Source organism: Podarcis muralis, chromosome 3 (assembly GCF_964188315.1).
Source record: "Podarcis muralis chromosome 3, rPodMur119.hap1.1, whole genome shotgun sequence".
Lineage (NCBI taxonomy): Eukaryota > Metazoa > Chordata > Lepidosauria > Squamata > Lacertidae > Podarcis > Podarcis muralis.
The window spans coordinates 46,649,644-46,677,152 of NC_135657.1; the positions used below are offsets into that span (position 1 = coordinate 46,649,644).

A 27,509-nucleotide genomic window follows, 5' to 3' on the forward strand; every position below is an offset into this window, starting at 1 on the left:
CCCATCAAGAGAGCAAACGCTAAAAACGAACCACTTGCCATCAGTCTGCAGAGACTAAAATAAATTATGTATTCTCTGGAGTCCAATTCATGTAGGAGGAGCATGTTGGCAGGAAATTCTGTCAGCCACAGAGAAAATGTTCAATGCTGCCAGGTACAATTATCTTTTGAGTTCATTGAGACATTATTATCTTGAGGTTTCTTGTTAAGCAGCTTAGTACAGAGGAGCCTTGTCCTGGCCTCCAGAGTAATGCTAATAGGGAGCTGGTTGAAACTGAATGGATGCTTGAGGAGGGTGAATTAAAGCCAAAGAAGCTGCAATTCTGCTTGAACAGCAGTTCTGCTTTCAAAATGAAACCGTCTAGAATTATGACGTTCCTGCCGTCATGAATTTGGGCTTATATATATTGTATGTCTAGAGCTCTGTTCAAATTGGTCCAGTAACAGCCCACTTGCAAGCAAAATGTGCAGGGCTCATTGTCCCTCAGCCCCCAAATTATCTAGTATATTTTACTCCTTCACTCCTTCAACTGTCAGGTTGCAAAAGGGAAGGAGAGAGATGCCATTCCATCTGCTGGGCTGGGCGATAAACTCCATTTGTCCCCTTCCTTGAACTGTTTTTTGTTGTTGTTGTTTAGGAGTGTAAGAGGTGGGTTTTAGCACCTCTTGAGAATTTATCCAAGGTGAATTTGACTTTTGTGCATGATCGTTTGGTCAGAAGTGGCTGTGTGAAATTTCAGACTTGCTGTCACACACTGTAAATGGGCTGGGAGGTTACATGGGTTGCCATTCCTCCCTCCTTTTTATTTATTTACTCTGATGTAGTGAAAGACAAAACTATTCTAATTTGTGATCTCTGATAATGTAAAAAAAATAAAAATCCATCCATGACAGCCCACACAATGGGCAGATCCTTTTTATTTCAGCAGATGAAGATAAGTTAAAGTGATGAAAAGTGATCAAACGCTCACTATTAAATAATATTTTAGATGAATTGCTTGAAAATGTCTAGGCTGAATCTTGCAAAGTCTATGGACATTGAAAGACTGTATTTCCATAAATACTCTCATGTAATCATTGTAGTATATTATATTACACATGGTAACAGGCATTCACTACATCTAGGGCTAAGTAAAGGAGCAGAGGCTTGGGCAGGGGAGAGGAGGGCATAAGTGTGTGTCTGTGGGGGTGGGGGGTGGCAAGGGGCAGAGATAGGCCATTCCAAGACCTAGGAGAGAGGTAGGATAAGGTCCATGGAGAAAGTGGGAAGGTGAAGCAGTCACACTGTTGATGGGACGAAGGGAAAGAATTATTGTGAAGATGAAAAGCTAACAAGGGAAAATGTCTTGACAATAAACCTGAGCGTTCCCCAAAAATCAACACAGCAGTAAAGAAAATAGTTAAATGACTTACATATTCTGAGTTATTTTGAAAGCAGTGGTGGTAAAAGTTGTGTGTCAAAATACATAAGCGAAAGAGGCAATAAAATAGAATTTCTATCTTCCTTTCAAAACTGTTTTTGCAGGTACTGTATATAGAAAAGTTCTCCTATCGTACCCCCTAGTGGATATATTGTGAAGCACATAAAGCTTTATCTGGCTGGAATGCTCACGTCTGCTTTGCACTGCGTCCACAGTACACATTCAGCGCAACCTTGAGATGCTTAATAGTAAGCGTCACGCAGAGGCAAGCTTGCATTCTAAATCTTTTTATTTGTATAGATTCGTAAACGTATTTAGCAGAAAGAGGCCACCCTTCTCCTACTCCCGGGTCCCCAGATTCCATTGGACTTACAATCACCCACCATTCCCGCCCAGCAAGACCAATGATCAGGGACGGCAGCGCTTGCAATTCAGCCCCATCTGAAGTTAGGGCAAAGCTACCGATCCTCATTGGGAAGAGGCGGGGGAAAGACTGCGCTGGGAATGGAGGGGTGAACGACATCGGTTGCCCCCTGGAAACTAAACTGGGGAGGAACCGAAGGAGGAAAGGGCAGCGGGGCGCCCAAGAATCCTGGGAGCTGTAGTTCGCCCTCACGGAGCTCCTCTTCCCAGACCCCTTAGCAAACTACAGTTCTCGGGATTCTTCAGGGGTCTGGAGTGAAATCTTCCCAAGCGGAGAGATGGGGAGTCCAGCCATGGAGAACCGATGAGCGGCAGGAGGGCAGGACGCCGAGGAGAAAGGCAAAGGAGAAAACGGGCAGAAAGCAGCTGCGCGCCCAGCGTGGGAATCCCTCGCGCGTCTGAGCGGCCACGTCCTGGGAAAGGCGTGGTGGGCGGAGCTTCCCATCTCAGGGACCGCTGGCATATAGGGCGCCGCGGAGCATGATGGGAAAATCCTTCTAGCATCCGGCATGGAGGTCCTGGCGGCCGGCTCCAGGCAGCATCTCGGCGGCGGTAGCAGCCGGGACCAGCACCGACCAGGAGAGTGAGGAGGCGGCGGCGGCTTCCGGGGTCGGCCATGGTGTCCCAAGCCGTGCAGCTGCTCCGGCAGGGCGTGTGGGCGGCGCTCACCGGAGGCTGGTACCACGATCCGGAGCAGAGCAAGTTCACCAACAGCTGCCACCTCTATTTGTGGCTTTTCCTGCTCCTGCTGCCCATGGCGATGCACCTGGTGAGGAGGGAGCCGGCGGGGAGGGAGAGGCCCAGAGCCCCGGGGACAACGACCCGAGCCAGGTTCTGTGCGGGCAGGCGGCCCCGCAGCTCCCTTCCTGCGCCCGCGATGTGGGCCCGGGGAAAGCAGGGCTTCCGCTCAACCCCGGGAAGTCCCGGTGGGCAGGTGGAGGCAGCGCGGCATGGGGAAGAGAGAGAAGGATTATGGGCATTCAGAAGGTGTCCTATGAGAAAACTCTAGGGACGATCCTTCTCCCAGCTGGTGCTATAATAAAACTATCATTATGTGCATTTTAACAATATGCCAGTGATATATTCATCCACCAACGCTCCTATATTTAACAAGGCTTATTCTCTCTTTTGATTTTGTTCTGCTATCGAGTATGTCTGGTGTGGGAACCTTTGGGTTGCTGGACTGCAACTCTCATAATCCCTGGACATCAGTTTTGCTTGCTGGGGCTGATGGGAGTTGTAGTTCAGCAATGTCTTGTTGGCCAAAGCTTCCCCAACCCTGAACTAAGTGCTGAGTGGCTCTTTGGATCCTGACCAAAGTATCTGCAATTGTATCTCTTGACAGTCTGAATAAATTATATATATATATATGGAGCGCTGTAACACCCACCCATCCCTGCAAGTAAGCCGATTTAGGTAGTGGTTAAGAAAGTGAGCTAAGAAGTTCCTGCTCCATGTCTCATATCAGCCACTGAATGGTCTTAGGCAAAGTAAAATCTCATCAGCCTCATTGCTCCTCCTACATCTGTAAAATGAAAATAATTAGCAATGTTACTATACCTTACAACAGGGGTATCATATGCCATAACTGCTCCAAATGCTATTGAGACTCCAAGTCCCATCAGCCCCAGCCAGAATGGCCAGTGGCCAGTGATGATGGGAGTTGGAGTCCAACATCATCTGGAAGGCCACAGGATATCCACCACTGCCTTACAGGGTTGTTGTAAAAATTACATTTCAGGCACTTAGGAAAAGCACCATGTAAATGCCAATAGTATTGTATAGTGGTTAGGAGAACATTAGCAGGGTTATCAATAATAATCAGTCTTGTTACAAATTTAAATTGTCACACTGCAAGTAAATGAAATCTACTGGCAAACCAATGGATCAGTTGCATTAACTCTTCGTTATTCTTCTGTTTAGGCATTCCCTCCCAATGCCATCACAGCCTTTGTCTACTGTAGTTCTGTGACTGTGCTTTTCACGATAATCAAAGTGGTCAGTTATCGCCTGCATCTTATGTTTGACAAAGGAGAAGTGATTCAACAAAAGGTCTCATGGAAGGAAGGAAAGCAAAATAAAGAAGGGAGAAGAGATAATGCAGTTCGGCATATAAATCTCAGGCAAGTTTTCTTCCTCACTGTGTAAGGTTATCCTTGGTGCCCTCTGAAATAATGAGGAGGCGTACATGTAGGGAAACAAGCTTCTGCATGCAAATAATTTACTGTGAGCAAATAGGCTTCCTGCCTTTGTCAGAAAATTATGGATGGTGCCAAGCAGCTGTTTAGGAGAGGGAAGGGAGGTAGATTAATCCCAGCAGAATCACTGATTGACTGCCAATTTTCTGACAGGCTGATTTGCACATATATTTGGAACAGGACTGGTGATGCTCATTGTGAGAAAAAGTCATCCCTGAATTCTTTGTTCCTTATTATTTTTGAATAGCAATAACATTGGGGACAGTTGTGCATTTGAAGAGCTCAAGCGTAATGGTTCAACACCAACCATCCACAGCAGCGTAAAAGTGCAGGCCATACTCTCTCATCACTCTTCAGGAGTCCTGGTTAGTAAACCTTTTTCCGCAATGTTGTTCACTCTACATATGCCACTGGGTTTCTCTGACTATCAAAAATGTACTATGGGTTTTACTGTAAAAATAGTAGCATACCATCTCCTTTGCCTAGCAAAGCAAAATGTCATTGTGCTCCAAGGTTTGCCATCCCTGCAAGCAGCAGCTAGTGAAGTCGGGCAGGGAAGTTCAGAGTGTTGTGGTGCCTGGCCATCTGTTTTGTTTTACTGATGTACACATGACAGGGAAGGGGGAATGGTGGGGCTGGTGTATTTGGTGATACCCATATACTGTAGCTCCAATAACATCTGGTTCTGGCCATCGTTATCAATGCAAATTTGAAAAGATCCTGTTTTAATTACTGTGTATTAATTGAATTGCATATTTTATTTGTGTATGTCTATATTTTAATGTTTTGATGGGTTTATTTTATTCCGTTATTTTAATTCTGGATGTCTATATTAATGCTGATGTAGTAGGCTTCCAAGTGGTTTACAAGTATAGAACCCTATGTTAGCATTAAGCAGTATATGAAATCATCATCATCATCATCATCATCATCATCATCATCATTCAGTGGCCAAAAATGCTAAATAAGGAGAAGGAAATTTAAAGATTCAGAATTCTTTTGTTCTCTCCCCTTGTCCCAAGATGTGATCAATGCTGAGTACTGTGATAGTGATAATGACTGTTAGTGAATGGGAGGAGAGGAAGGGGTCATTTGGGGTGAGTCTAGCACCTGCTTCCCTCTTCTGGGGCTCTAACAGGTCCACTTGCTTAGTTGCAGAATACAATAGGGAAGCTTTTTTTAGTGTGCACAACTCTGTGTGAAGCAGACCCACTAGAATGTGGCAATAAAAAAAATATGATGTGAGGTTTTACCCATTAAACAAGTGTGGGGGCATCCCTGGCTACATTTTCCTGTTCTGTACATGTAGATGACACCAATGTTGGCCTCAGTGGGAAGCTGACTTGCGTGGGTAGCAATTGTGTGGAGCTTTGAGATGGATTCATGATTCAGATACATTTAAAATAACAACAGCAACAATATTCTCCAATTTACAGGTTTCAAGTATTCAGTTAGAGTTATTAGTATGTGTTTTTAAGTATTGCTTGCTGACTCTTGACATCTGAAAGGAAAAGAAACTTTCTTAACTTGTGAAATGTACTATGAACAAAATAATTAGTTGCAATACCACCACCACATCCTTCATTGAATGTAGAGTAATCACATAGCTTACCCTGAGACATCTATGAGATATTGGGTGCAATCCTTGTATTCTGTCTTTATTATTTTTGCCATTGATTTTAAGTGGGATATAGGCTTTACTTACTATGATTTGCTAAAGTACTGTTTTAAATTATGCACATTTTAAATATAAGATGGATCACATAATCCATTTGCTTCATTTTTAGGAGCTGCCAGCCCAAGAAACGATTGAAGATCTGAAAGGTACCTTATAGATAATGTTTGTTACTATTGTTAAAAGTGTCTCACCCCAAAAACTGTACACCTCAGAGTTTAGAGTGTGTTCCTAAAAATAAATGGTGGCAGTGAACTTTATATAACTTGTAGATGTTTACTATTTATACTTTGTTTAGAGAGCATGTTCATGCCCCACTGAAAGCAATAGGACTTAAAGGCTTAGTTGTGTACTGCCCCATTGATTCTAGTGGGGTTTTTCTGGACTGCCTAGCTTGACAGAACTTCACATGTGTTTGTGTCCCTTCTTATCAGGAGTAATGCTTCTGGAAGACCAGCCTGCCCTACCGGTTTCATCTACCTCACCCTGTGTCAAAGCAGATATTCTGTCTGCTTCTATGGCACTTATGTCAAGTTCTACCACATCAGCAATAGTGGCGAAGCCAAACGCCATGGAGACATTTATCAGCGCTGCAACCAGTGAAAAGGATGAGAAGGTGCAGCTTTCTAGTTACAGTGCAGTGGAGGATACGCCTCTTGATAAAGGTGTGGTTAAGAAATTGCCAAATCTTTCCTTGTCCCAGTATGACATTATAAAAGCTGGCATTTCCTTTGAGTCTTGGAGCACTGATAATTCAGTCGTCATTTCTGAGCATCTAAGCAACCCAAAGTGTTTCCGGAGAGAGAAAGTGCTGGATGCGTCTGCTCAAGACATCACTACCACTAGTTGCCTGCAGTGTAATACCGTGGCAGCCAAGGGAGTGGATGGACCTCTGGAAAGTTCCTACCTTGATGACATGAAGGTTCACCTTGACGATTCGGAGAGCGAGGTAGCTGTTGCTCTCATTGACAATTCTCTCTCTGGAGATCCGCTTACACTACACGAACCGATTAAAATTGTGATCACCATGAGTAGCACCCAGAACTCAACCACCGACCTGGATGGCTCGCGCCACTTGCAAGTTTTGGGGGCTGAAATGGGATCCAGCTCGGATCCAGAGTCTGGTGTTGTCATGGCAGACCAGCACAGTAAGCAAAGCAGCGAAATGATGAGAATCCCCGTCATCACCTTTGAACTGTCTGATGACAGCGGAGGCCAGGCTTATCAAGAAGCGAGCGAAAGTTTGAGAACGCCAGACAATTTAAACGTAGATGCCTCATCCAACCAGTGTTCGGGCTATGAATCTGGTGAGCAGGACAATAATGCAAAAGAGGACGGTGACAACCCAACGGATAATCACGAAGAAGTAAGCACTTGCCCGGAGAATGCCTCTGAGAACGTAGAAGTCCTGACTTTACATTCCAAAGAAGGGCAGCAGAATTTGGGCGTACCCTCTTACAAAACGGCTCACGAGAAAAGGCATGCTCGCGTGCTCAGTGTGGACAGCGGGACCGATGTTTTTTTAAGTAAGAATTCCTCGGAGACAGTCAGCGATAAAGAGAAGCTTTTGCCAACCTCTAAATCTGACCTGGAAGCTAAAGAAGGACAGATGCCAAATGAATCTAATTTCTTGGAATTCGTCTCGCTGCTGGAATCCATTAACACCTCAAAGGCAACCGCGTCTGATGGCAAACCAGAGACTGCAAAAGATAAGCGGATAACTGGAGGTATGCTGCATGCTTTCAGAATTATGAGCCATCTCTGCACTTAAGGCATTTCTGAGCACTTGCATTAAGAGCAACTTGCCAGTCAAGGGATGGTAGCAGATAGCAATATATAGTCCAGAATGCAAAGTGTGGTGTTTTTTAAAGCTGAAAATGTAGTACCATATGCTGTTGTGTGCCATACAGAAGATTCTTAAACCACATACGAATGAGTTACACACAAAAGTCCGCAGTTTGTGTAATTGATGTTTTCATTGCATGTTATGATTTGTGTTGGATATTTTACAGTTATATGTAAACTGTTTTGAGGTCCCCTGTGGTGGAAATAGATGTACAAAATCTCTGAAACACTACATGAAATAGACAGTGCAATCCTGTGCTGCTTTGTCTAGCCACAGCCAGAGAAGTGTGTTAGCTAGTACCTTGGATTAGCTCCTATACCACAGTGTCTCCTTGTACTGGAACTTGTGCTGTGATTGCTCTGAAGTCAGCCCCACTAAGCCCTGAATAAATCCGCTTACACTTACGGTGTAAGTGAAATTCAAAAAGCAAAAAAATGAGGGGGGTGTTTATTTATGTTAGCGTTGCCTACAGGTTCTAATCATGAGTCATTTTGCCACTGACACAAATTCATGGAAGCATGAAGGAAAAGATGGCAGGTGATTTTAACCCCTTATTTATATATATATTATTATTACATCACTACCTATGTACATGGTGCTATATAGAATTTTATAAGCCAGGATTGGGGGACATTTTTTTTCCTTTCAAAAGCCATGTTACTTTTCTCTTTCTCTCGGGCACCCGATTTCCCAACTGTTTTTCTCCCTCCTTCCCATTCACATGAAACTAATCTGAGGGTCACAGGTAACTCACCTGACATAAACAGATCCTTGCCCCAACATGTTCTGAATACCATATGACTTTGAAAAATTGTCTGCCAGGCTGTAGTTGCTTTCGTAGTTTGGGTGTCTCATTCCTTATCAAAAATACTCTTGCTCTCTCAAAAAGAGAAAGCATGAAAACAACACATTTCCAGTGTCTTGTATAAGTAGCCTTTCTATTTTTTAGATGGCTGCACAACAGAGAAAAAGGAAGAAACTCCAGAAATGGATAAAAACAGTGCACATGGATCTTCAAAGCAGGATAAGCCAGAGATGCAAACTCAAGACTCTGGTAGTATTAATCCAACTGCCCCAGAGCCTATCAAGTTCACTGCTCAGTAAGAAGTTTCTTCTCCTCATTGACTGTGTCTGAAATGATTCATATCAGTTGCTTACAGTGAGAATAATTAATTTCAGTGTCTCTATTTTGCTTTTGTGCCTAGTTACCAGAGCACCAGGCTCCTCATTGACTGTGTCTGAAATTATTCATATTGGTTGCTTACAGTGAGAATAATTAATTTCAGTGTCTCTATTTTGCTTTTGTGCCTAGTTACCACAGCACCAGGCAAAGGCAGATCATTTACCGGGTTACTTCGCAGCAAGATAGTTCCCTCTTGCAAGTCATAAGTGGGCCTGAGGCTTCTATGCAAGAAGAGATGTCTGTGGATGCAATGCATGTCTTCATAGATGAAAATGGTAAGCTCCGTAGAGAACTTAGGAGAAAGGGAGAGGTATCTATGAATAAGGTTGCTTTATTTTTTTACAAAATGCATTCAATATTTATTGGATTGTAGGATGATTATTTAAGTACCTGGGCATGAGATCCACAGCCTTGTATGCAGAAGGAGTTCATACTCTGGGTGGATAGCTTAGGTCACTGTATTCATATACCCCAAACATACACACAGACTCATTAAGCCAAGTAGATTCTAGAACTTGGGTCTTGTCTACACTGGAGTTTCCCAAAAGGGAACACCTCCTGGTATGAATGGGAAAGATGGAAGTCGCTTCTCATATGCTATTTAAATGCAGGCAGGTGTGGGCTAATACATTCTAATTCAAATTGGCGTAAGGGAATGAATTAACAGCTGAATAATGCTGAAATGTTGACACACGGTCACTGCAAGTGGATTCCACAACTTCATTGACTTTGGTGGTTCCCCGGCCAAAGTCTAGATGATTTAGGGAGTAGCAGATTGAATAGAGCATCAAGGCATCACTCCTGCTTCTTCACCACAGCAGACTCCCCTTTCCTTTTCTCAGAACCTATAGTGTCTATTGGAGTGGACAGAAGGTAGATCAGGATTTTCTGGCAGATCTCTGGATTTGAAGTACACAAGTAAAGATTTCTGTTTAATAATAACAACCACAAAATTACTTTCCTCCATCCTCCTCAATAATACTGCTAAAGTGGGGAAAGTGAAGTGGGGAAGGATTGTGACCTCCATTTTGTTCTGGTCCTCAAAAAAAATTCTGGGAATAATTTATTGGATGTGTATATCATTTTCACCTAGCCCTGGTTACTGGATCTGAGCAACAAAATAGATTCCACAAGCCTGAAATCTGCCCCCCCACCCCATATAAATAAAATGGGAGGAAGCTGAGTAGTGGGCAGCTGTGGCATGACTTGCGTCAAAGCATGCATGCAGCCCAGAGTGTTTAAAAGACTCTGCTGCAGCCGTGGGTCATTGTAATGAAATTCCACCTTAAAGGAGTGTACAGGTCACTGGCAAAGATACCTTAGGGCAAGACCAGTGCTTCCGGCAGGAGGATTGATCCACGTGTTCCCTTCCAGTTCTCTTATTTTACAGTCTTAAAATTCAGTGTGTGAACAAATAATTACACCACTGAACTGATGGTGGCTTCTTCTTTTTTTAAAGGAGAAATTAGATCCTGTTACTTAAAGGCTGGCAGTCAAAAAGAAGGAAATATGCAAAATCCAGCCCCCAACTACGATTGTATTTCTCATGCTCAGTAAGTAAACTCTTCTGTTAGAATGTATTAAGCTGTTCCTTTTCGCCTTCCAAGGGGTTGTGAAAGAATTATGCAGTGAACAAAAAGGCAAAATGAGTAGTTTTTAAAATCATAGCATTTTACCCCATATTTTTATGGTATTTTATGATTAACTGTGCTTGCATATATTGCTGTGCAGGGCCTTGACGTTTTATATGAGTGGGAGGTTTATACAAATTATTATAAATAAATGATTAAATAAATAAATAAAAATAAAAATGCCCTCAGGGCAATTTATGAAGACCTTAATAAAAGATAGTTCATGTTCTCAAGATTATAATCTAAAAGACATTGAACAGAAGGGAAAGGATTTGGGAGAAGAAGGAGAAAAGCAAGCCCAGGCACTTGTTATTTTTTGTTTGTGGTACAGTGGTACCTCTGCTTATGAGCACTTCTGGTTACGTATCCTTTGGGATACGCATGCGGCAAACCCAGAAGTATTTTTCTGGGTTTCGCCGCATGCGCATGCACAGAAGTGCTCTACCGCACTGCGCACATGTGCAGAACAGGCACCTCCAGTTGTGAAAACCTCGGGATCTGACCGGAGCTCCGGAACAGATCCCATCCACAACTGCAGGTACCACTGTATTGTATATATAGCAAGAGTAAAAAAAGAAAGAACTGCATTTCATGATAAATGTATATTCCAGTAGCTGTTCTCAGATTTGCAGAACTGTATATTGGGAATATCATTTTTAGGAAATGAATGTAGAAGATGGGGAGCTACATTACACCAAAGCAGGCAATTGGTCTGTCACTCTCAATACTGTCTATATTGTAGCCTATGTTTCCTGGGGAAATGGATGAATATTTAAACCAACTTTAACAAAGTAAACTTAAAACATGTCTGTTTAAAGTGGTATGTTTGGATTTTTGAAACTTTCCCCCCCAAAAGCTCTACAACTTTCTTTGCCTGATTCCCACCCCCCATCCAAAAAGCCCAACAACCTTCCCAAAGGAAGCTCAACAACTTTCTTTGAGCGATTCCACCCCCCCAAAAGAAAATATGGCAACCCTACAGTGTACTTGGATCCTCAATCATAATAATGTCTCCTCATCAGCACACATGGTTTATTCAGTTATATATATTAAATGCCTTTTCTATTCATATTGACTGAGAGAGGAGTGATGGGTCTTTCAGCATTCAGTGTATGGAGGAATTGCAGGGCAAAAGAACCTTCTTTCATAAGAGCGTGAGAAGAGTCTTGCTGAGTCAAACCAGAGGCCTCCTTAGTACAGCTTCCTGTTCTTGCAATGTTCAACCAGGTGTCTATGGGAAGCCAAGAAGTAGGACATGGACACAGCAACTCTCTCCCAACTCATGTTCCTCAGCAATTGGTATTCAGAGGCATATTGCCTCTGACTGTGATGTGGTTATGTAGAAAGATTTCCCACCAGCCTTTGCTCTGATACTTGGCTGGAGAAAATAATGCAAATTAGGTGTATGAATTGAACAGCACCATCATCTTGCGTTTCCATTAATAATTATGCTCCTGCCAGTTCCTTACTCTTTTATTTGTTACACCCTCTGGATTTTCATCTGTCATTTACAGTATGAAAATGACATATTTCAGGGCTATTTCTAGTTCCCTCACTCTAGACAGAAGATATGTAGCCTCCTTGCTTACTTCCATGCAGGGCTGGCCTTAGACACATTTGTACCAGGTCACACATAGAGTGGGGTTGTGGCCATGCAAGCCCGAGGGAGGAAAAACTACTTTTATGATGGGACTGTTTAACTTCGCAAACAAATATATTCTTCTACGCCAGTGTGGTGTAGTGGTTAAGAGCGGTAGTCTCGTAATCTGGGGAACCGGGTTTGCGTCCCCGCTCCTCCACATGCAGCTGCTGGTGACCTTGGGACGGTCACACTTCTTTGAAGTCTCTCAGCCCCACTCACCTCACAGAGTGTTTGTTGTGGGGGAGGAAGGGAAAGGAGATTGTTAGCCGCTTTGAGACTCCTGAAGGGGAGTGAAAGGCAGGATATCAAATCCAAACTCCTCCTCCTCCTCCTCCTCCTCCTCCTCTTCTTCTTCTTCTTCTTCTTCATGTGTATGTCTGCCAAAAGTGAGAAAACTGAGGCTGCTTTTCTGTCATATTTGTATTCTGCCTTTCCTTGAAAGCAACTGAGGGTTGTGCAACTGTTATAGGGTGACTATTAAGATGCTGCTGTTCTTGTAATTACTACTACATAATGATATATTTCTATACTGCCCTTCCTCCCTGGGAGCCTGGAGCAGCCAACAAGATGGAAAACTGCCTTGCATACAGTAATAAACAGCATCCTAAAATACATAGATATATGAAATATTTAAAATCAGAAAAACATACAAAAGTGATACCAAACTGTTGAAATCCCCACCAACGTTCATGTCTCCATAGGCCAGACAAACAACAAGTATTCACATGAATTGTTAATTTGTGCAAACATATTCATTGGGTAAATCAGATGAAAAGCCATTATTTACCGTATTTTCCGCTCCATAAGACACACTCTTTCCCTCCTAAAAAGTAAGGGGAAATGGTGTGTGCATGTTATGGAGCGAATGCAGGCGGGAGGCTCTGCTCAGCTCTCTCTTTAAAGAGCTGTGCTGAGCGTGTGTGCGGCTCTTGCTGGCTTTTCCGCGAGGTGGGAGAAGGGACTGACGGGCTGCCCTCCGTCCCTTCTCCCACCTCCCAGAAAAGCCAGAGCAAGCTGTGCAGCTGTCGCTGAAGCCAGCAGAGCAAGAGCGATAGCTGCGCAGCGGCTCTTGCTCTGCTGGCTTCACAGCGAAGCAGGAGGAGGGACAGATGGGAGCAAGCAAAGCACCTGTCCCGGTGTCTCCTCCTCCTCTTTTACAGCAAGGCAGGAGGAGGGATGGGCAAACAAAGTGAGAGCTGTGCAAAGCAGGAGAGAAGCCATGTAAGCGGCTCTCGCTTTGCTTGCTTTAAAGCAAGAAAAGCGAGAGCCACTTACATGCTCTGCGCAGATTTTTTTTTCTCTTGCTTTCACCCTCTAAAAACTGGGTGTGTCTTATGGTCAGGTGCATCTTATGGAGTGAAAAATACAGTAAATTGCAGGGGCAACACATCCTGTTTTGTCATTTGAAGTGAAACTGCCCTGCCGCTGCTGCTACCCCCCACCTGCTCCTGCTGCCTCCTACTCTGCCGCTGCTGCACACCCTGCCACACCCGCCACTAGTGGATCGGTGCCAAATTCAGGCAAGACCTTGCCAATTTTGGGTGAGATCTCATGGGACAGGCATGCAGCCTAGGGGGCTTCTGCCTCACCTTGCCTAATGGCTGGGCCGGCTCTGGTGAAATGCTCCCAGGGCAAATAGCAGCTCAAAGTGGATGAGGGTTTTCATTTGGATCAAGGGGTGTTCTGGTAGAAAAGGCTTGCCGAAGGTCATGAAAAGTCAGTGTGATTATAACAGAAGAGGGTAGACTGTTGTGCCATTACTTTCACTGCTTTTCAGTCTAATCTACCTCATTTTGTTGTTGTGAGGACAAAATGAGATAATCTTATGCATGCCATCCTGTCTCCTTGGAAAGAGGATGGGATACAAATGGGAGATAGCTGCATCCATCTTGTCATTCTGTCTCCTGACAGTTTTCAACATCACAATGCTCTCCAAACTCTCTGCAAATGTACTCTGCACTCCAGGCTTTTTTGCTGGAACAGAAGCAGACATTATTGTAAAGTTCTTTAGCACTGAATGGCGTCAAAAAAGCAGGCTTCGTTTCTCCCCAGCTACCAAGGTGATTTTAAATGACAGGGACATCCTTCAGTTCTAGCAGTAAGCCGCCGATCCTTATTACTGATGCAGAGCGGATGCTGGCATTTGACAGGTTTCCACTGCTATGCAGCCACACACATTTTCACCAATACACAGTGAAACTCTGTGGGATTATGGGACATGGAGGTTTAATTATTAACGGCCAGCTAGGTGCCTCCAGGAGACGTTCATTCACAGCATTTTTATTCTTAAAATACACTTCTACACTGCAATCCAATGCAGATACATTTCACTAATTTAATCAGGGTTTATTCCCAAAAAAGCATATACCGAATTATAGCTTCAGTACCTTTGATTGTTGCTTAAAATGTCTGTTCCTATGATGTAAAAAAAAGGTAAAGGACCCCTGGATGGGGTCAAAGTCCAGTCAAAGGCAACTATGGGGTTGTGACGCTCATCTTGCTTCAGTCCGAGGGAGCCGGAGTTTGTCCACAGACAGTTTTTCCGGGTCATGTGGCCAGCAGGACTAAATCACTTCTGGTGCAACGGGACACCGAAACCAGAACAGCGCACGGAAACACCATTTACCTTCCCATCGGAGCAGTATCTATTTATCTACTTGCATTTCGTGCTTTCAAACTGCTAGGTTGGCAGGAGCCAGGACAGAGCAACAGGAGCTCACCCCATTGCGTGGATTTGAACCAGTGATCTTCTGATCAGCAAAGCCCAAGGGGCTGTGGTCTAAACCATCTTTTCCTATGATGTATCTGATCCAAAACTAGAGAGGAAGTAGGTGGAGCACATACAGCTCTGGGAGAGCAGGGACCACACATCTATCTCCAGTGTCGAGAAACTTTCCATGCACACAAAGGAGATGTTTGCTCAGTATGTTTCCTGCATTTGAAACAAATGGGGAAGGTACTGTGTCATTCTTTGTGTTTACTGGAACTGGAATGACAAATGGGCCAGGAGAGAACCCAGCCTAGCTTTCCACTTGATTTGTGGAAATGACCAGCCAACATCTTAGCCCTGCTCAGATCTGTAGATCTAGTTGCTTTTAAAGTAGATGTAACTATAACTATAAAGTAGATGTAACTATAACTATAAAGTAGATGTAACACAGTAGATGTAACTATAACTGCTGTTTTTTAATAGATACCCTCTAGACACAGGAAACTCATGTCATTGGTTGTGCTACAAATGAGTCCTCAGTGAAAGTTCAGCATAGAAAACTGGCTTATACCAAGTGACAGCAGTGTTTCATCTTGTCCAGCAGCTCTCCAGGGTTCCAAACAGGAATCTTTTTCCATCCTTACCTGGAGAATCCAGGGATTGAACCTTCTGCATTCAAGCACGTGTACCAGCCCAGAGCTACATCAAGATGTAATCTAAGCTGTGACATAAGACTATTTTATGTTGGATATCTCCTTATGTTGTAGGAAAGCTCCTTTTAGGCTTAGCATTTAAAGCTTCAGAGCTCTTCTAAAAACTCATTCATTATTACTATGATAAACAGCCAGTTTTTCTTCCTCATTTGTGATCAGCCAGTCTTCCTTTCTGGCTTAGTACTTTCATGTGTCTCTTAGTATGGAAGTAAAAAATTCAGACAGCATTTATTCAAAAGTAATTGCTTAGAAATGATAAAGTAAAAAGAGTCTCCTTTCTGTAGTTAGTCTATCATGCCAAGATGATTTGAACTGTATCCGTTCTCTTCCCCTGCCCCCGTGCAAATCAAAAAACATATAATATATCCTATGTGGGATGTTCAGAGAAGGAGAAAAATGTTGCAGTTAGGTTTCATTGGCCCTTGTTAATGTACTCAACAGCTGGCAATTTAGATCATGCCATAGAAGTCTACAGAAAAGGAAGAAAAGGAATGGGGGAAGCATTGCCACATGGTGGCAGCAAATGTCTTTCAAGGAGCGACTATCTCTGTAGTGATCTAAACTCAGGTGCATCATTTAGATTAGAAGGTCATAAGGGATGGACATCAATCTTCTGAAGAAACAGGAGGGGTCTCTCGAGAAAACAGAATGGCAAGAATTGTTATCATCTTCCTCATCTTGATCTATCTTTTGAAGTATTTTTCAGAGAGTGCTAGTAAAGGTGATTGATATTATTTGGGGTACAATCCTGAACAATTGCAGTTAACAAAGATACGATTTAACAGCACTTGGAGATATGTGTGTCTGTATATATAAAATTTATTTACACCCCACCTTTTCCCCTAAAAAGACTCAGATAAAAATAAGAACTGCTAAAAACACGGGGGAAGCAATCATTAAATTAAAACTGCACACAATTCTCACTATCCAAACTCTTGTCATATGAAAATTCACTTATCCAAACACAACGAATTAGTCCACAAACCTTGCTGTACACACTGCAGATGCAGATATCCAAACAGCTGGACATGCAATTAGTACTGTAAACAAATAAGCAGCCTTAACCAAGCCTTACTGTTTTGTGTTTTGCTGCTTCGCAGCAGCCATTTCACCAGAAACCATGGGGTAGGGGTGGGGGTGGGGGGGAGAGATAAGATAAATAAGAGAGCATTTTTTCCTTCCTTGTTTGCCATTTGCAGAGTTCCAGGGGTTTTCCCTGGGTTTTCCCAGGTTTTTTCCATCATTTTATGGTCCTAATCCCATGACTAGAAATGCATTAGAAATTAGAATAAGTGACTTGTTATGGGAATGTTCGCCAAATGATTTGCTGAGAACGCGTTGTGTATAGATAGTAAGATCTGTGTTTATATACATATTTTTAAAAATCTATAAAAATCATAGCAGGCATATGCAGGTCCTGTCTTAAAAGAGGCATCTCCCCACAAGATGGGATACCTCATTTCAGATGATGGGTGCCACCCTCAGCTTTTATATGTTTCTATTTAAAATGGTTGTTGTTGTTGTTGTTGTTGTTGTTGTTGTTTTGTTGTTGTTGTTATATCTGCTGTCCAATTAATCTGGGATCGGCACCTTTTAAAATCAATCCAAACACTTTAAAAAAATCAATTGAGTGAACGGACTAGTTCACTAAAGATTGGCTTCATGGTCTTGTGCAACAAGTGTCAACAGCACATTATTTTTACATTACTAACTGAATTATTAACTAAGCAGGTTTTTAACTGGCAGGACAGTCCAGTGCATGTCTGCTCAGAAGGAAGTCACATTGAATTCATTGGGGCTTAACTCTCAGCTAAGTTTTCAGCCTGAATGCTGAAAATTCCATGTTCCTGTTCCATTTGCAGCCTGATTAAGAGTTGGTAGAGATTTCTAGTACCCTCCTGCATATGGTTTCTTGGAATTAAGCCGCATTGGTGCTTTAGACCCTAGCAAGTGTGTTTTGAATGGTAGCCTTAAAAACTTGTTTCTCCATTTCAGTAGAATGCCTTGTGCATGCTGCTTTTTTTCCTGTGTCTGAGGCCCTCAGTACTTGGATTAAAATACCAGTTGACACAGGTTTAGTTGTTTTGGTTCAAGCTACGTTCCCTGAAGCAACAGGATTTCCTGTGTACTGGTTACGGATACTCATGATGTACCTATAATGCAACAGATGCACCAGATTGCTTTCCTCACCAAATTAAGCTATGTACAAAATCACACCGTAAATGAATTAATTTCTAGAGTGTCAGTAGAGGGCACTGTATACCTTTTGCATAGGTCATGCATACATAACATGCCTGTCAAGTAGATTGGTAGTTGCTAATTTACCTTTCGAAATGCATTCATTATTCCATTGCAGATATTAATTGTCTGTGGTAGCTATTTACATAACACAGCAGATTTTTAGAAATATCAAACCTCTTTTTCAAGATCCTACGTTTATGGTGTTATTTTTTGGGGTGCATTTTTTACTTACTATTTTATTATATATTTATATATTAAATACTTATAAAACACTAGCACAGTGTCTAGACTTCTTATAGTTTATGCACTGTAATCTGAGGTGGCACTTTAAAAAATAAAGTCAAGTGTGTGAATATTATAGCATTTGGGCTGAAGCGGCTTTAAACAACACAGGAGTGAAAAAAAGGAACATGCCAAAACTAAGTTGAGCAAGAAAAGAAGCAGAGGGAATGTGGCGCACCTCCATGATAGAGAATGTGCCTGGTGGATTGGGCATTCAGTTAGCAGATTAGCAGAAACACATTCACCAAGTGGAGATCGAAAGGTAAAGGGTAAAGTGACCCCTGACCATTAGGTCCAGTTGTAGCCGACTCTGGGGTTGCGGCGCTCATCTCGCTTTATTGGCTGAGGGAGCCGGCGTACAGCTTCCGGGTCATGTGGCCAGCATGACTAAGCCGCTTCTGGCGAACCAGAGCAGTGCACAGAAACACTGTTTTACCTTCCCGCCGGAGCGGTACCTATTTATCTACTTGCACTTTGACGTGCGTTCAAACTGCTAGGTTGGCAGGAGCAGGGACTGAACAACGGGAGCTCACCCCATCACGGGGATTCAAACCGCCGACCTTCTGATCGGCAAGTCCTAGGCTCTGTGGTTTAACCCACAGCGCCACCCGCGTCCCAAGTGGAGTTCTAGTGCAAGTTAAAGATTAATGTCATGGATGGGGTGGATGCAGAGGAGCGGCTGGAGGCACCAGCCAAGGAACCCCCAAAGGAACTGCCAGAGATTGAAGGGTCTGAGCCAGGGTGGGATGACAATGAGTGGTCAGAGATGGAAGGAGCAGACTGTTGGTGGTGGAAGCTGAAGAGGTAGCAGAGTTTAGTGAACAGGAAGAGAATATGGCAGAGCACCGTTCAGATGCCAAGACAGAAGCGGGGACTGGAGAGGAGTGAGGCCAGGAGGCAGAGAGGCTGGTTGCGGAAGATGCAGACTCCCTCTCCTGCTGTGACCAGCTCTCCTCCTCCCAGCCTCCTAGAACACGCAGAAAAATGAAATGGGCAGAGCAGAGAAGGGTGGGTGCGCAGGCACAGCCTGAGATTGCATGGGAAATGTTATGTATTCAGCGGTCTGTTTGCCTGATCTTAAGTCTGGACTAAGGATTTTGAGCTCCTGTGTTCTGATTTGAAACATGATGTCCAATCACAGAACATTTCAGGATTTGGGCCTCTGCCATTGGCCCTTAAACTCTGAGTCGTGATTCGCAGCTTGGAAGTTTAGACAGCCAGTCACTTTGGGAGTGGGAGTGGCCCAGGCCTTCAGGAATGTATATAAGCAGTTGCTTTGCCCCGTTGTCCAGTTCTGTTAGTTCATTAAAGGTTCTTGCTGTTATCACTGTGTCTTGCATCGTAGCAACCCACCTACAGTTCAGGAAAGACCCTGGTGATAAGGAGTGAGCACTGGGAAGATGTCCTCGCAATTGCTTCATCAAGGCAAAACTTCCTCGAAAGAGTTGCTGATGTCACTAGGCTGCGTCTTAAATCCCTCCTCCGTTGGTCCCTTATGGCTCAGGTTCATGGCTTGTATCCACCAGAAGCCATACATTCGGTATTGTGGGCCTAATTCTGTAGAACTCTGCCCCAGCTGAGATCATTACAGGCCTGCCTCCCTGTTGAACTTCAGACCTTTCTGTGATTAATTTAATTGATTTAATCCACTGTGTGCTCTTTGTAATCTCACTGTACAATGCTTAGAATATCTGGTGATTAAGTGTTATATATATAGCTGGAATAAAATAAGCAAAATATATTCACCTCTGCAAAGAAAGCATTCCCCATGATTTATGACTACTGCATTGCCGTCATCCTTGTATATAAAGCCTCTCTAAACTGTCTCTCTAGCTGAGGTTTCCTATCCTTGCACAATGCTACTTCCAGACAGTGACCTCTAAGGTACTGAGTGGCCTAGGTTTTAATCACTCTGCAGAAACTGGGGTGAGGTTTCATAAAGCCATTTGGGGAGCTGCAGGTTGTACAAACACTCCCTCAATCTCCATAGTCTTTTCAGTGCCTTAATGGGGCACTCACTAAAAATTAATTCTAGTCCTTTATCTCCTTTTGTGCGCAGTGAAACCCATTTCAGCTCCTCTAGTACAACTACCTCAGAGAGCCAAGAAGCATCTTCTGATCATGGGCCAAGTGCGTTGCAACAGCAGCTGCTACTGATGGTGGCGCGAAGAACCCTTTCCGAAACCCAACGGGTACCGTGTAATATCTCAGTTCCTAACACTTTGTATAAATATGTCCCAGGGAAGGAGATTTCTTTTAAACGGGCCTTTTCTGTTATTGCTGGGATTAGGGTGACTTGTTTAATAATCCTGTAAATATTGATGTACATACTTGACAGTTATTTCAGGATATTTGACTACTTTTGCATGCTTGTTCGGAAAAGATCCCATAAATACTCCCAGCAGGGAAGGAAGACATTCCTTACTGATGGGGTCAGAGCGAACCTTTTCTGAAACCCCCACTCTTGCTGATTGTCTGGATCAGGCTGATTATGTATTCACTGTATTAATATATTCATTTATTGTTCATTATCTCTTTAGTTAATCTCCTGATGAAGAGCTGTTTTGTCTTGAAATGTGTAAGGAGAGTTTGCCTTTGTGTAGGATACACTGAAGTGTATATATAGATGAAGCTTTTGTGGGTTTTTGGTTCAAAGTTTGTGAATTGGCAAATCTGATAGAACTATTGCTTCTGTAGGATAGCTTTTGGGATGACGGCTGTGTGAGTATAGGTGGGGAAATCTTATACAGTCGTACCTTCGTTTTCAAACAGAATGAGTTCCGGAAGTCCATTTGACTTCCAAAATGTTCGGAAACCAAGGCGCAGCTTCCAATTGGCTTCCGATTGTGCAGGCGTGCCAAAAACAATAGTGGAAGCTGCACTGGATGTTTGGCTTCCCAAAAAATGTTTGAAAAACGGAACACTCACTTCCAGGTTCTGATCATTTGGCAGCCGAAATGTACAAGTACCAAGGCATTAGACAACCAAGGTACGACTGTATATGTATGTGTACACACACACATACACACACACACACACGTATTCCTGTGCTTCCTGGGGGTGGTGTGCATCTGTTCGGGCTCTTGCACTTGGATCAGGAGTTTGATGGCCTGGGCCAACAGCCTAACTACGTGGGCTACAGTGGAGGCTGGGATACTGGGGCAAATGGAGCACTTCTTCACCAGCTTCAGTCTGCCCTCGGTCAGCCCTTACCTTCCTGATTTCTCACTTGCAACAAGTCCAGGGTGTGGCCCTACCTGACAGATTCCTCTTCCCTAGTCTCAGCAAGGAGGAGGATGGGGACAAAAGTAGAATTAGTTGGCTCTGCCGTCCATTGGCTCCAGTTCCACTTCCTGTGCCATTGTTTATGAAGCCAAAATGCCACCATCCATGCACATGAGGCAGGTATCAGCAGACTTGTGGGAACTTCAAGGTCTGCAAAACCTTTGGAGGTGGGGAAACTCCTAAGGGGAGCAACAACAGGGAGAATCCACACTGTGGCATTTTCTTGCAGTTCCTACTAGTAAATAGTAAAAATTTGGCTTTCCGCCCTTGCCCATGTTGCCTCATGGTAGCAAGTATGTGCATGCAGAAAGTTTTCATTTAATTACTTCATGTGTTTTATTTCAGTTCAGCTTTTTTTTGGTTATAACTATAGGTCATCACAAATATAAAAAAGGGGAGAGCTCCATTAATTAATGAATGAGATGAGAAGTAAAACAACAAAAAAAGACTCCATTTTACTTCAATGCATGCATTTCTCTTCTTCTTTTTGGCGATCACTCATAGCCGAGTAACATTGTCTTCCATGAACACAGTCTTAAAAGTGAGTCCATAAGTGACTGTGGAAGCCAATTCCACACGTCCTTCCACAGTGGGGACATAGGTTTCCGGTTGGGAGTTGATCACGGTGTGGGTTTGCCAAACGTGCCTTTCTCTTAGCACATTTCTCCCTTTCATCTTGAGTTCAAGCATCTTCAAAGTCCATGGCACCTTTGGTAAAGGCTGTTCTCCAATTGGAGCACTCGCAAGCCAGTGTTTCCCAGTTGTCGGTGTTTATACTACATTTTTTTAGATTTGTCTTGAGAGAGTCTTTGAACCTCTTTTGTTGACCACCAGCATTACGCTTTCCATTTTAAGTTCGGAGTAAACATGACTCCACATTTTGTTGCAGTTCCCATAAGTAAATAGTAAAAATTTCACCCTAACATGGGGTTTCTATGCATAAGAGACATTATTACTTGTTGATTTTTTTAAATTAGACCATATGCTTCAGATTGGCCAGAAACCTTCCAAAATCTAGCCAGAATAATCCTCATATAGGAGAAGGGGAGTTTTGCTTCACTAACTGATGGAGAAAGTTATTTTTCATCTTTCACATAAAGAACAATGTTGTTGACATTTATTTATTTATTTATTTATTTTAAAAAGGAAGTCAGAGCATATCCTTGCTTCCCCCTCCTATCAGCTGAAATAAATCCACTAAGAGCCCTTTACAAAGATAGTTTTCCCTTCGGGGAGGTGTTAGAACAAAGCATAGAAAAGAATCAGAAGGCATTGGTCAATATTGGTGCTGGATAGCTTGAGCCACAACAATGGTTTCAGAAGCAGCTTTCAAATTCACAGATACTGCAGATAATAACCCTTTCACGAGTTTTGAATGTTTATGTATTAGATGGCTCAGCATAAAGCAGTTGCGCAGAATGAAGAATCTGCTCCTAAATCTTTCTTGTTCTTCCATGAAGATGTTATTTTCTATTGTCCAGGCTTCAAGTTTAACTAACAGATACCTCACATATATTTTAGCAACAGTATCAAACTGATTGATTGGTCTATAATTCAGTGGTAAAGTTGTATCTTCTGTTTTATATATGGGAGTGGGTTTAATTCATTTCATTATTCATCAGTTTGCTTTTCATTTGTTTTCACAGCCGATACATAATTAGTTCATTCATTGTCATTATTCCCATTCACTGTCATTTTCTACTGCCTTAAGTGAAACTTGGCTACATACTCTTCAGCTGCCTGTAACTTTTGTGTTTTACATTTTGAAAAACGTCATGGTATTTTTTAGCCTCTTTCTAACTCTCCAAAGGATCAGACCTACCACATTCCAGAAAGATAGGACAAAGTGTACCCATGTTATAGGCAGTTTAAAAATGCACACCTTGTCACTAATGAGCTATGAATGAAGTGAATGGGAAATGAATGGGGTTTTTTAAAACCAAAACTTATTCATTCAAAAGTCTACTCACTTTTCCAATAGAAACAAATTTTAAAAATGGGGCTTTTTCTGCCTGTTCCATTCCAGATTTTGGCTTTTGAACTCAAGGATTCTAGAGTGCAGAACATCCTCACTAGGGTTTGTTTTAGGTCAACTTCTGGCCTTGTTAACTTGTATTATTCCATCTGAATGTCTTATTCTGATGTAATATAATACATGACTATAGCATTGTAGGAACCATACCATTGACGCAAGTATTACTTTGGAAGTCGTCGGCTGTTAGATTTGGGGCAGGGGCAGGATAGCAGCCAACCTGTAACTTTAAAACAGGATCTGACTGCCCAATGAAAACATAGCTTATTTTCTACTGTGGTAATTTTTCATTAGAAAGTATGTTAAACTTTTTAGATGGTGGTTTTGATTCCGAAAGGTTAACCGATGATTAAATTGAACAATGTTTTTTAAGGAGCAGAGAGTAGTTAGAAAACAATTTTAGTACTTCAGAGAAATAAAGGTCAAAGGAACTTATTCCAGCATCTTACAGTAATTGAGTTTGTGGTTTGATAGATTCAAATCACATACAAAACCTAAAGGTCAAAGAGCAATCTTGGCTGAAGTGGGCTCAATAAGTATTTTGTTTCTGTATATTGTAAATGGTCTGTGACACAACCCTATGACTACAATGAAAGATAGACTAGTTTTTTCTATGCACACGAAATTGGGTTTCATTCATGGTGCAAGCAAAATGAAATCTATTTTTAAGAAGTTCAATATAGAGGCTCGTTCAAAAGTATCCGCTGGAAAAAGAAACCGGTATGAAATTGCATAGCTTTCTCTTAGGCAATACACAATTATATTCATCTTTTATTTTATTTTAAAGCATCTCAGTGAAGACCTTGAGGATTCATCATGTTCATCGGCACAGAAGAAAATTAACAGGCAGTTTTACAAATTTATTGTATTTCCTGGCAAATGGATAAAAATCTGGTATGATCGACTTACCTTGCTGGCCCTGCTAGACAGGTAAACTTTTTTAAAAATAAAAAATAAAATACTATTTTACAGTGACATTTATTTGTTCCTTAGAATAGGGTTGGCATTTCAGATTCTGGGAGGTAGACCAAAGGGACTTAAAAGGAGGCGGGGATTCAGTGTGAAAGGTCTACTCGCAGATATGGTAGAGATTAAATTGTGAAACACTAGCATATTTTTGAAGAAAATTTATTAGGATATTTTCTTGTTTCATTGTCAGCTAGCAGCCTTGTGCTGGGCTTTGCTCGGGAATGCCAAGAAACCAAAATGTTTTCAACACAAATAAACTAATTTTGAAAACGCACAAAGGGTTTTTAATATCTTTGACAATACTAACATTTATATAGACCCATTTACTGTAGCAATCATTATACAGAACCTGTGGGTTGCCAGAAATGCATGTGCTCCTAAGGAATAATCACATGTAATTTGAAACATGGGGAACATTGATGGTCTTCCTACCTTTTTTAAAAAATAATACCCTTGCCTGTCATTCTGGCTCAGCAATATTTTGCATGTACTGTGACTTCAGCACACACATCTTGCTTTCTCACTCGTAAGGGCTTTTCTGTTTCCTTTGGTTGTGGGGGCAGGGGACAACTTTGCACGAAGAAGCCATTTAAGGATGGAGTTTTGTGTCTTCATCAGGGCATAATACAGATTTGTTTTGGGGCATCCAGAGAGGGTTAAGCCTGATGCAAATAACTGAGATGGATAGTTATATAAATTCTAATAATAATAATAATAATAATAATAATAATAATAATGCACAGTTATGGACTTAAATCCCTTTCGTTTCACTTAATTTCTCTAGAGAGCACATTGCACCTGCCCCTTCCTCTCCCTAATTTTGCTATAAAGATATGTTATACATATGGTTGTATTTCTTCTTTGAGTAAAATACTTGTGTTTTATTTCTATAGGACAGAAGATATCAAGGAGAACGTTTTGGCAATTCTACTAGTAATCCTTGTTTCTTTTCTTGGCTTTGTAATTATGAACCAAGGTTTTTGTAAAGACATTTGGATCCTCCTGTTCTGTCTAATCATGGCAAGCTGTCAATACTCCCTTCTAAAGGTAAAAGTAAAAAAAAGAGAAGTTCAACAAAGACATGTGGGGTGGTCCTGTAATTCACTGATAGCTAATGCGGTGAATCTTGTTTTGTTTTCAGAGCATTCAGCCCGATCCTGCCTCACCAATACATGTAAGTTTCATCCAACAGATAAAGGCTTTTACCAGTGACATATCTATTCTGTCAGTTGGTTCAGCTGAATTTCTGGAAATAGTTGAAATAAGCCATCTCTTTAGAATCCTAACTCCATTTTTCCAACTAAAAAGTTAAAACTCAACTTTTTTATTCTGATGACGGATACAAAGTAATTAGAAGAAGCCGCAGGTTGACTGACTTGCATGTGACACATGTTTTCTCCTTGCTAAATTAACTTGTACTTTGTCATTCTGGATGTCTGAATCACCCTTTCTGCATGAGCACCAAAGTACGGTAGTACTTTGGGAGAAGCATAATTAAAGAATCAATACTGGAGAGTTATGATATATACTAGGAATGTTTTTACCAAGTGGCATCAAGCTGAGATGCATGGGATCTGCTAATTGCAGGAACAGAATTCACTTATTCCCAGCTGACAAAGTGTGGCTTCTGATGTTACTCAGAAGCATTGAAAGAAAATGTGCAAATGACTTGCACATCCCCTTTCCATGCTTCCAGACAGTGTCTGAAGCAGTGACTCACATCCTTCCCTCCATGGGGAAATGTGTGCTGGATGTGCATCTTGAAATCACACATCTCCCCCAGTTTTGCTGCCTGAGTCATTTGTTTTGGATGTTAAATGGGTTTCTGGTAAGATGAGTTATGCAATTACTTGCTCACCTACTTATTTGGGCTTACACAGGTGATATCAAAAGTTGCCCACAGACCATTATAGAGGGTTCTAAAAATCTGGGTAGCCATTATTATAGTGAGCAGAGGATAAGGATTTCCCTTTTTAAAATTGGCCTTGGTGTACAGAATTCTTGGAGAATTATTAGCTATGGTAACTATGAATTCAAGCCAGAAGTCCTTTGTAATGGCACATACCACTGTGAAAATTCAATTTGTTGCCAGTTTTAACTTGTCCTCACTCAGGGCTCAAGGTAGAATTTAATGTACTTTTGATTCTCTGCAGTAAAAGGGTGGGGGGGGGGAGGAAAAAAAAAAGATTGTGGCATGTGACCGTTTAGATACTTATTGATACTTATTTTGTAGGTTATCAGCTGGCTAGGCTTAATGCTGATTAGAAGACTGATGACACACACACCCCAGCAAATAATTGATTTGCTACTTTTACACACAAAATAATATGTAAAATAAAACTCAACAAGTACCAGTGGACAATATCGTTAGATATAGCACTATGTGTGTAACCTTGAACTCACATACTCTAGTATTGTGTGTGTATGTGTTTCAGAAATAGTTGGAAGCTTGATTTTTTTTTTTGAAATTGTTGACAGTGCTGGTTGAATTAGTTAATTGTGTCTGCCTTGTTGAGCATAGACAGAATGGCATTTCTGTGACTGTTAAACCTATTTATTTTATATGCTCGTATGCCACACAATAAACAAAGTATCTAGGCAGTTAACGTACCCATAAAACGGCAAAAAAGTGCTGAACATCTGGACTGTGATACACAGTAGAAACTGGGTTGAGCCATATATCAAAAAAAGTTTGTGTAAACAGATGAGTCTTGAGCAAACATCTGAAGCAAAGTGCTGATGGTGTCTGCTTAATATGAATAAGGCAGGGGCTTCACAACTGGGTGCAGACATACTGAATGCCCTGTTTCTTGTAGAAGGAAAGCAAGCATCATGTGGCACTCTTAACAGTTCTTCTCCAGCTGAGCATAAAGACTAGGCAGATATGGGGCAAGTTAGTCCAAAGCTGTTCGGAGCTGTATATACTATCAGCAGAATCTTGGATTTGACATGATAGCTAGTTATATGCAGATGAGTTATATGCTGGTGATGGGAAGCTGCCATCAACAACTAGGCAGCTCCATTCTGGTCTAGTCACAGCTTTCAGACCAAACACAACAGGCCCCTCTAGAATGAATTAACGTAGTAGTCTGATTTTGAGGTTGCCAGCACCTGAATTATAGTGACCAGGAATTGAGGAATGGGTGTAGTTGTCTCACCAGATGAAGCTTATAGAAAGGTATTCTAGCCACCTAGACCACTTGGGCCTCCAGTGATATAGATGGATCCAGGAGCATCCCTAGGCTGTGAACCTGGTCTC

General features: G+C 42.1%; 1 protein-coding gene across 4 annotated transcripts in view; it reads left to right on the forward strand.

Annotated features, from left to right (window-relative positions):
• Positions 1 to 2,098: 2,098 nt before the first annotated feature.
• PCNX2 (pecanex 2) overlaps positions 2,099 to 27,509 on the forward strand; it is a 110,764-nt gene continuing 85,353 nt past the window's right edge. For 3 of the 4 annotated variants that reach the window (XM_028724040.2, XM_077925789.1, XM_077925790.1), the window contains exons 1-12: positions 2,102 to 2,612; positions 3,767 to 3,966; positions 4,289 to 4,406; positions 5,829 to 5,865; positions 6,151 to 7,443; positions 8,512 to 8,662; positions 8,875 to 9,020; positions 10,205 to 10,298; positions 20,024 to 20,156; positions 24,069 to 24,211; positions 25,144 to 25,297; positions 25,392 to 25,424. In XM_028724040.2, coding sequence (XP_028579873.2) covers positions 2,460 to 2,612; positions 3,767 to 3,966; positions 4,289 to 4,406; positions 5,829 to 5,865; positions 6,151 to 7,443; positions 8,512 to 8,662; positions 8,875 to 9,020; positions 10,205 to 10,298; positions 20,024 to 20,156; positions 24,069 to 24,211; positions 25,144 to 25,297; positions 25,392 to 25,424 — 2,655 coding nt within the window. In that variant the 5' untranslated portion in view covers positions 2,102 to 2,459. Of the gene's footprint in view, positions 2,613 to 3,766; positions 3,967 to 4,288; positions 4,407 to 5,828; positions 5,866 to 6,150; positions 7,444 to 8,511; positions 8,663 to 8,874; positions 9,021 to 10,204; positions 10,299 to 20,023; positions 20,157 to 24,068; positions 24,212 to 25,143; positions 25,298 to 25,391; positions 25,425 to 27,509 lie in introns of all 4 variants that reach the window. The other variant, XR_013392194.1, reaches the window with a different exon arrangement.